This window comes from Pogoniulus pusillus, chromosome 27 (genome assembly GCF_015220805.1).
Source record: "Pogoniulus pusillus isolate bPogPus1 chromosome 27, bPogPus1.pri, whole genome shotgun sequence".
Taxonomy (NCBI): Eukaryota; Metazoa; Chordata; class Aves; order Piciformes; family Lybiidae; genus Pogoniulus; species Pogoniulus pusillus.
In genome coordinates, this window is record NC_087290.1 from 11,717,655 (window position 1) to 11,732,430 (window position 14,776).

Here is a 14,776-nt window from a genome sequence, read left to right on the forward strand (position 1 = left end):
GGAAACCAAATGCTGACTAATCATATAAACCTTCTGGTGCCTAGGCACAGCTGTAATCTGCAGCAGAACACTGTCACGACGGCAAAGGAAAATGTGGAAAACTAAGAAGTTCACTGTGGTGCTGAGAAAGAGGAGAAAATGGTGATCAAAGGCACTGGAGGCCAGATTAGACAAGAGGGAGAGCTGCTAGCTGGTTAGCTTTTAAGACATGAGTGACATATTTATGACTTATTCTTCTATTACTGAACTTTAACAGGCCAAGTAATGATTATCCATTTTCCAAGTTTATAGAAAAATGATTCTATAGGAGACCTGCTGACTCAGGACAGAGATAATAAGATACAAAAGTCTGAAATTTGGTTTATAGATAGCACCAGTTGGCAGTGACAGAGCCTTTTAGAGCTGTTTATCGAGGCCCAACCATGTGTCATGGCGGGAAGTAAAGCAGCCAGCTGAAGGGCAGATGGCATGTGAAACCTGCCCACTTAGCCTTGTGTTTCAGACAGACACAGGGACAGGGCATGGGTAGGAGCACAGAGGTGGCATTGGCCCTTCTAGCCTGCCAGAACAGTCTGAAGTGGGATCATCTCAAGTCTTCTAAGTAGAACAGAATCATAGAATGGCTTAGGTTGGAAAGGACCTCAAAGATCATCTACTTCCAACCTCCCACCATAGGCAGGGACACCTCCCACTAGAAGAGGTTGCTTGAGGACCAGAACAGATCCCTCAAATACTCGAAGTGCGGGTGTCAGGAGGACGGGGCCAGTTTTTTTTCAGGTGTCCAGTGACAGGACAAGAGGAATGGGCACTAGCTTGAGCATAGAGTGTTCCACCTAAGCGTGAGGAAGAACTGCTTTACTTTGAAGGTGGTGGAGCATTGGACCAGGCTGCCCAGCAAGGTGGCGGAGTCTCCATGTTTGAAGACACTCCAAACCCACCTGGACATATTCCTGCCTGACCTTCTCTAGGTGAACCTGCCTTGACAGTGGGGTTGGACTCGATCTCTAGAGACCCCTTCCAATCCCTACCATTCTGTACATCCCAGTCAGCACTTCACATGGGAGCTCATCAGTCATTTACCAAATCCCTCCAGCACAAACAACAGGAGAAACACATCATCAGTTCTTACTCTCCCCTTCTCCTCAAGTGCTCATCAGTATGGCATACCTAATTAATGCTTTCAATAGGTGTTAAAAATTCCTCCACTCCAATGCAGCAAATGCATTATGAACAGGCAAAGGCAAGTGGCTATAGTTTGGAAGCACAAAGGTGAGATAATGGCCTTCCACATCACTGAACTGTCAACCTCATTTAGTACAAAGCCTAGCATCTGGAGACTTCAAATCATACAGCCGTTTAAAAATATATAGAATGTTAAATTAAATGACAAACACAGGACATGTCACCTTTTAGAGGCAGAAATGTAAAACCAAAGCATATGTTCCCCAACTGTATTTGCTTCAGGATCAGCAATATTTTGGTAACCTCATTAGTTTCTTGACTTGGTTTTAAACATGGAAGGATGGCTGTACAAATAAGTTACAGCTCCTCCACGTGATAGTCTCAATTACAAGTCAACCTGTACTAGCAAAATAAATGAAGAACTCCAGGTTTAACTCTTGCAGAGGATCTGGAAGGTGAAGATGAGGAAAAATGTCCACAAGCTGTGTGAGGTTAAATTTACTCTGTACTTTGAGCTCTGAATCCAAGGGGCACATGCAAATATCTGACTTTCAAATCTACTTTTACAAACAGACCCTGTGGCCTCTACGTGTGCAGAGCTCTTACTGACAACTCCAGAAGTCTCATGAAGTTAGCACACCAAAATGGGCCCAAGCTCAGCTGCCCTGATGGAGGGCTGGCTGCTAGCTGCATGCAGCTTATCTGCCTCTGCATGGCACAAAGCCTAAGCTAATAAACTGTAGCTGGCTCCATGCAGAGCCAGCTCATATCTCAGCACTGTGCTCTTGTCACCACTCTGGTGGGAGCGTTCCACATCCAGCTCTTCAGGACAGAACCCATGGGTGGCACAGCCAGGACATGGAGAAGGTGGCAAACCCCACTGCTGAGCACGGTTTGGGTATGTCTGCAGGGTTCTTCAGCTCTTCCGCCACCCTCAAGAGCCCAGCTCCCCAGCCCCCTCCTAAACAGAGGGCAGAGTGTGCCTACAGCCTCACCTGTGCTGAGGCTGCTCCCCATCTGACATATCACTGTACTTTAGCCACGTTACATCACTTTAGAGCACGCATTCAGCACTTCATGGCATGCACAATCTTTCACTGAAGTGTTATTAAAAGGCTATAACTAGGCCAATAAAGCTGGATTTTATTTGTCCGCTCAGAGCGATGGGGAAGCGGTGCCTGCTGATGGCATTAAACAAAACATCAGGCCCACAGTTCAGATTCTCTTCCAGCAACCTGCTATGCAAGTGAAGAGCTGAAAGGTGTTGATTTCACATACAGCAGGGTAGTGCTGAAATGTAGTCACGATGAGGTATTACAACAGGTAGAGCTGGTGCTCCTCTGTCCTCCCCTCCTCATCCCCCATCAAAAAGGGCTTTACAGCATGAGGAATATTTGACACTGCCTCACAATTAACAGTCTCACTGAGCATCCAGAGCATCTCAGAGCACATGGTTGCACATTCTCCTCAGGACCTGCTTCAGTAAGGATGATTTTCTTTGCAGGCACTGCAGGACTAGCACAAAACAACAGCAGAATAATGTGGGTTTTGCAAGCCAGATTCCCAAAGTTTCAGTCACATCTTTCATTGGAGAGAAAGGAAAAGGCAGCAAAACTTGGAAACAATCACAAAATAGTGAAGCACTGCTTGCAGTTCAGCTTACTGTGCATGAAAGTTTAAACCTTGCTTTCAACCTCAGTTTCCCAAACATGCTGTCATTTACTATAATATGGGTTAAAAAATAAGAGAAAGCAAAGGCAAAATGTAAATGATTTAAATGCATGCATATGTTCTTTTGTAAAATGCATAACACATCTGCAAGACTCCTTCCCCCCCCATATTCTGGACACAAATCAAGGGGGAAATGGTTCACTTATGATATAGTGAATTTTTTATCTAACTTCAGTGGTAAAAATGCACTTCCATGTAAGCATTTCACTGTATTCTGTCTGCTGCTGTTTTGTTTTGGTTTTAAAAGCTTAAAATAGGAAAACGTCAAAGTAAAAAAATAGCAACATGAAAGTATTTCTTTCTGTCTCCAAATTCTTTAATGGCAGCTTTCTGCCTGTTAAAAAAATACACTAGCAACACAACCTTGGAGATGAGCTGTGGTCAGTCATTATATCTGGCATCCACAGATTCACAGGTTGCATTGGTTGTAAGGAAACCTTCAGAGGTCATCTTGTCCAACACCTCTGCAGTTAGCAGGGACACCTCAAACTAGATCAGGCTGCCCAGGGCCGCACTAAGCCTGATATTGAATGTCTCTAGGGATGGGGCCTCAACTACATCTGTGGGCAACCTGTTCCAGTATTCCACTGCCTTCATTGTGAAGAACTTCCTCCTGATGTCTAATCTAAATCTCCTCTGCTCCAAGTGCAGTCCATTGCCCCTTGTTCTACCACCACAAGCCCTTCTATGCAGTTCCTCCCCCAGACCTTCCTGTAGGTCTCCCTCAGATACTAAAATCATACAATAGTAGAATCAACCAGGTTGAAAGAGACCTCCAAGATCACCCAGTCCAACCTAGCACACAGCCCTACACAATCAACTAGATCATGGCACTAAGTGCCTCATCCAGGCTTTCACTTGAACACCTCCAGGGATGGTGACTCCACCACCTCCCTGGGCAGCCCATTCCAATGCCAATCACTCTCTCTGGCAACAACTTCCTGCTAAAACCCAGCCTAGACCTCCCCTGGCACAACTTGAGTCTGTGTCCCCTTGTTCTGTTACTGGTTGTCTGGGAAAAGAGACCAACCCCACCTGGCTACAGCTTCCTTTCAGGTAGCTGTAGCCAGCAATGAGGTCACCCTGACCCTCCTCTTTTCCAGGCTAAACACCCCCAGTTCCCTCAGCCTCTCCTCACAGGGCTGTGCTCCAGGCCCTTCACCAGCTTTGTCACCCTTCTCTGGACACATTTCAGTAGCTCAACATCTCTCTTGAATTGAGGGGCCCAGAACTGGACACAGGACTTAAAATGTAGCCTTAAGGTCTCTGAAGTTCAGAGAGTGTTATTCTTGCATTGAAAAGGTACTGTAAATGACGGTGAGCCAGGATGGCACACAGAGATCCACCCAGCGCTCATGCTGTCAACACCACAGATGAAAATCTGAAGAGCTGCTTCTTCAGTTAATGAAAACTGTACTGCTAGCAAAGAGCTACTAATATCCTTGCAACACTAGTGGCTCATACCAAGGCAAAAATAGGTATATGCTACCTTTCTAGAGGCTTCCTTCCCTGGAGTGGCATAGTCAGGGCTTCTTGTAGGGTCCTAACATTAGAAGAGGGCAAGTATTGCAGTTTCTAGTTCCTGTGCTTGGAGCAAAGGGAAAACAATACAAGAGACAATGACACAATCAGTTACCAAAACTAACACTGAAACCCAACCAGACACTCAGGAGCAAGCATTCAGCCTCTCTGCCAAAGCCTAGCAAGCTCTATGTATTCCCCAGAAACACAGGTGGGTTGTACCGAGCCAGGGCCAGCTGCGTCTGGGACAAGAGCCCAGCCAAGCGAGCGCGTGTGGGTCCCTCTCGGAGCAGCTGTGAGCTCAAGGGAAAGCAGCTGTGCTGGACGCCCCCATAGGTACTGCACACCCGGCACAGGAGGCACAAATGGATGCCCACTGTTGCTGGAGGCAAATATTAGGCAGAACAGACTTGGCAAGCCTGGGGATTCAGAAGAGGAGGGCCTGCACCCCACCTGACCTGGGGACATGGGATTTTTGATAGGACTATTACAATCACAGAGCTTATAAAATAGATTTGGAAAGGCTTTCGTGTTGGTTTTGGGATAGTATAGGAAGGCCCCAGGAATTCACTTGGATGCCTTACATCTGTGGCCAAACTCCAGCATGAACCATATGTTAGCTGCATTACCACCTTTGCCTTTTCCCTGTTCTTGCTCCATTTTCAAGGACCATGCCTCATGCAGTAAAGCAAAGGCAGCCTCAGGGCAATGGAGGCTCATACACCACTTGTCTTATCTGCAGAAATCCTGTGCTAATGATGTGAATAATCCCAAGCCTGTTTTCTGTCATTTACTGACTGTGACCTGCTTGTTTTCACCTTTACAAGGGGAACAGCACCAGGTTTATGGATGAAGCACTTGGCTTTCCAAGCTCCCTCTGGATTCATTCTGGAAGGAGGTGAGCCCAAGGCAGGTTCTCCCCAGCAGCGGTCAAGACTAAGATGTCCTATTTGCACAGCCCCCACAGCTGGAGGCACTGCCAGTGACATTATCACACAGAATCTGACTGAAGAGCAGCAGGATGGTGACAAACAACAGCTCCTTCCACCCCATACATTGGCTTCTCCCTGCAGCAGCTGCTTGCTGACACCAACTATGGCTCTTTGTAGCACTCCACCCATAACTAGGGCACTAACTAGCACCCAGTTCAGCTTCATTTGCAATAAAGGAGTGAAAGGTAAAAGCTATGCAAGCAGTAGATAAAGTGCTATAAAAAACTGACTGGGATCAGGCCAGGGATGGAGTCCAAGGAGCCAAGACAACTGCAAGCTGATGACTCTTTCCCAGGATTGGATAATTAAGAAAAGCTAAATATTTTCCATCTGTTTGGTTGGTTTCTGGTTTGCTGTTTGGCTTTTTACCCCGAAAGTCATTGAGGCAATAAAATCTATACAAGTAAGCACCAAAAGACTGTATTTCAACTCAGATCATAGAATCAGTCAGGGTTGGAAGGGACCACAAGGATCATCCCCATCCAACCCCCCTGCCAAAGGCAGGGAAACCTCACGCTAGATCAGGCTGTGTAAAGCCTCATCCAGCCTGGCCTTAAACACCTCCAGGGATGAGGCTTCCACCACCTCCCTGGGTAACCTGTTCCAGGCTCTCACCACCCTCATGCTGAAGAACTTCCTCCTAACATCCAGTCTGAATCTACCCATTTCTACTAGCATTGTTCCATTCCCCCTAATTCTATCACCACCTGACAGCCTAAAAAGTCCTTCCCCAGCTTTCTTGTAGGCCCCCTGAAGAAAATGAAAGGCCACAATAAGGTCACCTCAGAGCCTTCTCCTCTCCAGAATGAACAGCCCCAACTCTCTCAGTCTGTCCTCACAGGAGAGGTGCTCCAGGCCTCTGATATAAATGTTAACTTCTAGCAGAGAACATCCTTTACCTCAGCAAAGAGAAGACAGGGTGAAGAGGCTGTGATTATTACACCCTCAGAGTATTAAAGTCCACCTTAAAGCAGACCAAATGCCTGGCTAGTTTATCATGCCCCAGAGCTTGGTTTTATATGGTATACAGCTAAACTCACCCTTCTGCTGGCTCATTCCTATTATACCCTAATGAACAACAGCTAAAACTTGCTGCTTTGGGATTAACAATGGTAAAAATTGGAGTTTATGCTGACATTACACTAAAAAACACCCAAACCACATGAAGACTGATGAGCTTGTTTCAAGCTATTTCAATATAGATCCAGGTAAGGTTCATGGGGAGTCTTTCCACCACAAGCAGGGCTGAACCAGATGAACTCTTCTCACTTGTTCCCTGTGACAGGACAAGGAGCAACGGATGGAAACTGCAGCACAGGAGGTTCCGCCTCAACACAAGGGGGAACTTCTTTACTGTAAGGGTCACAGAGCACTGGCAAAGGCTCCTCAGAGAGGTTGTGGAGTCTCCTTCTCTGGACACTTTCAAGGCCTGTCTGGATGTGTTCCTGAGTGATCTGAGCGAGATTGTATGGTCCTGCTCTGTCAGGGGAGTTCGAGTCAATGGTCTTTTTTGAGTCTCTTCCAGCCCCTAACATCCTGTGAACTTTGAAATCAGACACTAAACCTGTGGTGATCTTTAAAGAACAAGTTTTTGTGGCTCTGGAAATGCTAAGTGTCCAAGAATGACATTATTCCAGAGTAAAGTACCATCCAGAAAACAATATGTCATCTGTAGCATGAGGAAATGCAAGTGAGAAGGAAATGACATTATTCCAGAGTAAAGTTCCATCCAGAAAGCAGTGTTGTCTGTAGCATGAGGAAATGCAAGTGAGAAGGAAATCAGTGACATATTAGAAGTAATTTCTAGTATAAGGATGGTGGCCAACTGGCACAGCTGAGAGCTCAATGGTTGTACAGTAACTCTCCATTTCTCCTTCCTTTCTGTGCAGTGTTCTGACCTAAAATGCAGCACTATCACCTCATTACTTGGAAGAGCCCCAAAAAACCACAAACAAGGCACCCTGCTTCTTCTGAAAGGCAAGTTATGCCATTTAATGAAGAGAAGAACAAAATAAATCAGGATTTGCTCAAACTAGGAGAACTTCCTCATCAGCTGCCCTGCCACTTCCAACTGTCCATGAAAAATCCAACCCCAAAACCGCTCCTGGAGACTGATCAGGCCCAGTTTTACACCTGCAGATTGAATTGCTCTGAAGAGGTCACCACAACCTTCAGTATTCAGGTAGTTGCTGTGCTCTAGGCACACGGACATCAAGCATCTGCGGGTATCTTACAGGCAGGAGGAAGCTGATAGACAAAAGGAAAAGTCCACAGAGCCCTGAAGAAAAGAGCTGAAGTTCTGGAACAATTCCTGAAAGCGGGGGAGGATGAGTCAGGGGAATCTCAAGAGGACCAACAAGTGATTCTGATGATTAAAACCCAGCATCTGACAGAGACTACAACAGTCCAAAGTAGAGGAGATCCACTTGAAACAAGAAATAATGAAGCATATTTAGAGGTTTTTCAAAGGAAAGACAGCAAAGGGTGAGCGAAGACTTTGAAGTCCCCACTCAGTGGAGTCATTAAACAAGAATGTCTCTCTTATAAAGTGGAAAACTGATTCTAAATGAAAGCTTTCCTCAAGACAATACAGACTCTAAAATTCATCTTCAGATGGATGTTCAGACACTCTTAACTTGCACATCTAATGTCATTTTGAGACCATTTCAAAGAGTCCAGATTAAAGATGAGCTCTGAATATAATCACTCAGGAAAATATCGAGGTTTGTAAAATGATTCCTTTAAGCACTATCTAAAAAGAGCAGAAATGTCAGTGAGGAAGCCTCTTTGCAGCTCCTGCCCAGGGTGTTATTTCTGTGCAGTCTCTAAAAACACAAGTCCAGACACTGAGGCTTCTGGATCTCTTGTAAGCTGAACAGTAGCTAGGAGCTCTCAGATCTCAAGCTATAATAAATATTGTATCCTACAGGAGCCCATCGGGAATCTCAGCTCATGTGTTGCTCCATAGAAGATTGTGGTGTCAGATATGATTAGAATCAACACTTTCCACTTATTCAGAGCTTTAAAGCTACCTCCGCAGAACAGTAACAACTGTTAATGAAAGACAGTTAAGGGGTACATAAACCAATCTTATATTCACAACAAATCTGTGTTAATTACTGATGCACAAAACACTTATTGTGCACTTTGGGGGTTTATCCCCCATAAAGCAACAGAAGGTGTTTATAGGCTTGCAGCAAGTCATGCTCTAGCACACTGCTGGTTTCCAGCTGACAAACCATTATGTGAACTGAAGGTGGTTTCCCCAGCTGAAAGTTGGTGTGTAACACTTGAGCAGTAAGACACTCCACTGTCTGCATTAATGGACCACTGGAACACGCGTCAGGCGGGTTCTGTGACATGAGAACAACTGTCTTGGAGCAGCAGGACTGCACCAGTGACCATTACTGTGGCCCCTGCAGGCCTCCCTGCAACTTATCTTCACATATGGAGAAAAAGCTCCCCACACTGCCTTGTACTTGGTTCTGATGTTGCTGAAGTTACAGGTATGTTTTCACCCAGCAATGACACCAACATGGAAATTGCTGAGTTCCTGGGTTCCTTGTTTGCCAAAGTCCCTAGTGAACCACAAGAAACCACATCAGCAAGATGAATGTGGAGGATTAAGCACCTTGAACAACGTAAGTTGCTTAAAGCTAAATTCAGCCTAAGACAGCAGTGTCTAGAAATAGCGCATCTTTGATTTTCACCTGCATCTCTGAAGCCACCTTCCATGTAGCACCATTTTGGTTTAGCTGATGGACACTTGTGTTAAAGCACAACCACCTTAGGAGAGATGATTTTTTTTTCAGTTAGAACCCTCCTCAGCTAAACCAAACAGGAAGTGGGGTGGTGAGTAACAACTGCTGCCACCCCACATCACTGTGCCATGCTGTGCAGAGTTCCCATCTAAAGATCTGACAGACTAACCCAGCCACAACCATCACAGGGAGGTAGAAGTAAATGACTCTGTAATGATTCTGCTGCCTTTCAGTCACTGCTCCCAAGCCCTTCTTCTCCAGTACACTTCTCCTGCCTAGAGAAAACACCCACCAGTGTTTTGAGACATTAATGCTACTCCATGTACCCCTGCAGCTGAGTCTTTTCCCAAGCCAGGCAACGATCCAGCAGCAAGTGCCCAGCCAGTAGTGTCAGGTCATTTTAATTTCTCTTTGCATCTCCACAGTCTATAGGGCATAGCTGTTTCTAGATGTAATCATGTATACTGCTATGGCATCTTGCAGCCTGTTGAAGTCAGTTCTGTCTTTAGGCTCTCTTCAAAAATCATCAGATAACATTTTCCCAAATTAGACGAAATAAATCAAGTTGAAAAAATTCTGAGTATGAGAACAGTGCATTATGCAGCTCACACACACACACACTTGGCCAGACACAGGAAAAGGATGGAGTAAGCATGAGCACATTCAAATGTCTGTTAGTGCACTGACAAAACCAAACCAAAACAAAACCCTGAGTATATTCCACACTCTTATCCCCGTTCTAGCAACAACACATCATGAAATTAAAAACATTTTATATAGATATGATATGAACAGAATCAGCTCAGAATTTATTCCAGGAAAGAATCCTAACTTGAACTCATTTAAATTTAAGCTGACAGAAGGTAGAAATACAAAGCAACCCCTGCTGGGTATGTGGTTTTGCCGTTACCAAACAGGTGATGCCCTCTAAGAGCAGCTTGTTCTATGACCATTATTAAAACCTCTCAGTTGCTGTGAAGAACAACCCAAGGGCCAAATCTCTTTCTTGGCTTCAAAGCTCAGCATTATACTCGGAAGATCTGAGTGCAATCTCTACCCGCAACAACAAACTACCTTTATACCATTCAGGTAATTACAGGTTCAGGTCAAGGACTGCAGACCATATTGATTACATCTCTCTGCAACAAGGACCCTCCAGCGCTGGCCGGCTCCACTCAAGCAGGGCAGCTCAAGTATCCGTGACGCCAGGGCTCCCCAGGTCCTACCAGCGCCCGTAACAGGAAACCAACCACTGCTCAGGCCTGTCAGCTATTGCCCGTGGCAGTAAGGACAGCCTGGGAATTCATAATGTTGGTGACTTCATCTGCCAGCTGCATTCACACATCTTTACTCCCTGAATAACTGATCTCCGCTACTCCAAGGCAGCACTTTCTGGTATACAGCATTTGGGAATAAATATTTGATGGTGCATACAACAGAAGAGAGCTCAGATGGTTTAAGGTGTGACAGCAGAAGTGTTTATTAAATTCCAAGTGAGAGCATGGCTGGACAGTAAAAATTTGTCCCCTGGTCCCTATCTCACAGGTGTGGTGATGAACAATGAAAGATCCTTCACAGGCAGAGGGAAGAGAGGGAAGGAGGGGAGGCGACCTCCCTCCTCCACAAACCCCACATCAATTCTTCTGTTCATTAAACCCTCTGCAGGCAACAAGCTATCTGTCCACAACCAGCCTGCCACACACAAAAGAAAGAGAAGTACTAAATTACCAGCCAGTTTTGAGTGGGCATTGATTGAAGCAGCCAGAAGAGAGCTTTGTATTGTCAGAGTTTCATACAACACCAATAAACAATCTTCATTAAAAAATGATGCCTGCATTCTGAAGCAGCACAGCTCATGCCACATTCCGGATAGAACATAAAGGCTCCCCTCACCCCACACAATCAAAGGTGTGTGTGGGGAAATGCTCAGGATCTTTTTCTTCCATCATTTAACCTTAATCATTAAAATCCTTCCCATTGTCATTTTTGTATTTGTCCTAAACGAGCAAGAAAACAGAGATCTCCGAGGAGGAGGAAAGGAAAAGGCTGATGCGAGCCAGAGATCAGACAACTTCTTTGTCAACACTTTGCTTCTCTGCTGACAGCACAACAAAATCATTACTTGACTGATGGATACGTGTCAAAACCCTCTTTGTATGAGGCTTCTCATAAACACACACAGCTCAGCAGGATTGCACCAGCAGCTAGGACTGAGCATACTCGAGTACCTGAGCCCTTCAGTGCATTTCTTACAGTTTATGGACAAGGCTTGCTCTCACACTCAAGGCAGCTGTGTGAGCTGGGCTACTGTGAACAGGGACTGCTGCAAAATCCTCTCAGCCAAGTTGAGGTAACCACACAAACATATCTTAACACCTATTTTTAATACTTAAAAAAATATAGGATGAGAGGGAATGGACTGAAGCTTGAAGGAGGGCAGATTTAGACTGGAGATGAAGAAGAAATTCTTTGTAGTGAGGGTCGTGAGACACTGGAACAGGTTGCTCAGGGAGGTCATGGATGCCCCCCTCTGGAGGTGTTCAAGGCCAGCCTGGATGAAACCTTGAGGAACCTGGGCTAGTGGAAAGTGTCCCTGATCATGGCAGGGGAGTAAGAACTTGATGATTTCGAAGGACCTCTCCAAGCCAAACCATTCTGTTAACTGATCTCTAGTTATCCACCTTGCAAACACCACTGCAAATTTTCACTGTACCAGCATTAAGATTTTTGTGCTTTTGCAACAAAGATTGGTGTAAACAATCTCAGGAGAGAACACTGTAAAACTGTGCTGTGCTAGAGACAAATGGGGAAATCACCATTAAAAAATAAAATTACACTTCTTATTAACCACAACAGAGCTGTCACCAAGGTTGGGCGGGTGAGAAGGAAGGAAGTTATCAAGAATGGCAGAAGACAAATGGAAGATGATAAACATGTACTTGAAATCTTTTGCTAGGAAGAGCAAGTGATGGAGTGAGATAAGCAGAGGCGCCAGGCCGGTTCCATCTCCAAGCAACAGGCAATCAAACAGCCGGATAAGCATCTTCATAAAGTGCAACAGGCTCGACTACACAGGTCATAACTGAAGAATCACTTCCTGGTTCAGCTCACGCAGTAAAAATTTATGACCTACTTAAAAATCCTTCAAACCTAAAAACTTATTTTCCCATAAATTTGTTTTCCATCAAGAATGGAAGTCATTGAGGGCAGACCTTGCTAAGAGCAGGAAATGAGAATGCTTACAGTAGTGGACTGCAACACAAAAAATGCAATGGTGTATACCAACAGCATTGAAAATAAAACCTTCAGGTTCAGAGCTGAGCTGCACACCTCAAAGGTGGAAGAGAAGTAAATCAGTGGAAAGTTCTCTTCCTTTTGCTGGGCTCTGCTACAACACCAGCACAGGCTCTCGAACAACAGGGAGTGCTTTTAACTTGTGTCTCATTGCTCCACAGCAGAAGTCATATCCCTGTACCAGCACACATGGCATATCCACCCTGAATTTGGACCAGTAATTTCTGCCTGGGGGAGGACAAACACCAGGCAACATGACAACTGCAAATAGATGGTAAAGGCCCTGAATCAAAAGTCAACCCAAACCCAAGCTGTCTGGCAGGGAAGTCAAATAAAATGCTGCTATCAGCATGGCCCTAACAAAATCCGTCTATTGTTTAGAAGAAAGTTACGAGGTGTTACAACAAAACTGAGTCACTGCTGTACAGTAAATATATTTTCAGTGTCCTAACAATTGAGTTTGGCAATTTTAATATGGACACACATGTTAAAGGCATTACCCACAGAGCTTCATTGCATTCACCTCAGCCACTTCATATCAAGGTCCCATCCACACCTCACAAGGGCTTGTTAGCATAGAAGAGCTACAGTCCTGCATGGTTTGTTGTTTCTGTTGTGGACAGAGTAACAGTTTCAGGATGTATGACGGTTACAGAATGGTTAGATTTTGGAGTTCTTACACATTCCTGTTACAGGGAATGGCAGAAGAGGGAAAGAAAACCCTACTCTGCTAACCCAGATATCTCTTATCTCTATCAGCTGGCATGGTCACGTTGATAGTGAAGAGCAGCTCTGACATTAATCACTCTGAATCTGAAATGCCAGATACACAGGCAGAAGCACAGCTGTGATTCAAGCTCTTAGGAGGTAACAGGCACAGATGAGCTAGTCCCAAAAATCACAACTGAGGCAATTTTCTTCTGCATCAAACAGTTGTTTTCAAAATTACTTTGTCACACAGTAACACAACTAAAACCTACTAACCTACTTTAAAGAACTAGCTTCAGATGTCTGTCTAAGCTCAAAAGGTGAATTAATCCAACAAGTATCAAATATTTGAAAATGGAACGTATAATGACAATTCTCAAGATCCAAAGTAAACACAGTTATCATTGAACTCTGTTATAAACACATCTAAGAAATATCCTGGAGCACCCAAATAAATTAATTTGGCAAACAATGCAATAGCTTGGACTCTGAATTTGTATCAATAGCACACAAAGTCTGGCACAGGAGCTTTTATTTTAACTCTCTTTAAAGCAAGTTCTCCAGAAATCAGGTTCTGTATGTATTACAGTCTCCTTTTACAGTTTAACCTCAATCCAATCAGCAGTCCCCAGGGATTTTCAAATCACCACAGATTAAAATCCTCTCGGACTTGACTGTTTGACTAATGCTGCGTGTTTAATAATTCTACTTGTGAGAGATTTTATTTGACAAAATCCTGCTGTGTGGACCCTCAGACACTCTACAGCTGTACTACAACATAAAGCTCTGCTGTCCTTCTTTCTTTATACAGACTACACCCCAGCAGTGAGAAAAAGAAGGGAGAAAACTTTATAGTATATATCTTATTACACTGAGATGAAGAAAATCACTGTAGTATTAAATGTGCACACTCCTTTAGAGCAGAGCAGTGAAACTGTGCCTATTACACAAACATGAGATCAACTACCCTGTTTGGCCTGTTCACAGACATCAGCTACATTCATGATTACTTTTCAAGGAAAGAGCTTTTATAAAGGAGATGGAACTGCAATAATCTGCTGTTTAGGCATTCATTAATAAAAGCATTTCAAGGTTAGTACTCAAAAACGTTCTGCTTCTCAGTTTAGGCAGGTTTTAGCAGGTGTTAAACTTTGTGTAAGTATTGTGCTTGTATCTCACCACAATGCTGTGACTTCAGATTTGAGTGGCAAGAGGAAAATAAATATAAACACCACCACTCCCCCCCACAACATTGTGGTAGTTTCAGTATTTGTGTAAGTCAGCACTTACCCTACTGGACGGCTGAAAATCATGGCAATGGTTAGCAAACATGGAACCAGACCAAAATAACAAACCAAGGCTGAGGAATGCCACCAATATCAAATAGAACACAAAATCAGCATGTTCCTACCTGAGGTAGCATCGATCACTGTTGAAACCCCTCTGCGATCAGAAACTGGCCGTGAAGAGCCTGGCATGCTCACGGGTTCTGAACGAACTGGCTGGATCCTAAACAAGTTAAGAGTTACCACCTGAGTCCAAGTCATTGCCTAGGAGGGCTGCAGTTTAATCACAAACCTCCATCAC

The 14,776-nt window shown here is 44.5% G+C and overlaps 1 protein-coding gene across 15 annotated transcripts in view; it reads right to left on the minus strand.

The window, feature by feature from the left end:
* The window catches only part of BCAS3 (BCAS3 microtubule associated cell migration factor), a 413,259-nt gene that overhangs the window by 218,436 nt on the left and 180,047 nt on the right, over positions 1-14,776 (minus strand). For 13 of the 15 annotated variants that reach the window (XM_064166577.1, XM_064166584.1, XM_064166578.1 and 10 more), the window contains one exon: positions 14,601-14,698. In XM_064166577.1, the coding sequence (XP_064022647.1) occupies positions 14,601-14,698 (98 nt within the window). Of the gene's footprint in view, positions 1-10,642; positions 10,880-12,998; positions 13,092-14,600; positions 14,699-14,776 lie in introns of those variants that run through there. The other 2 variants (XM_064166583.1, XM_064166590.1) reach the window with 2 other exon arrangements.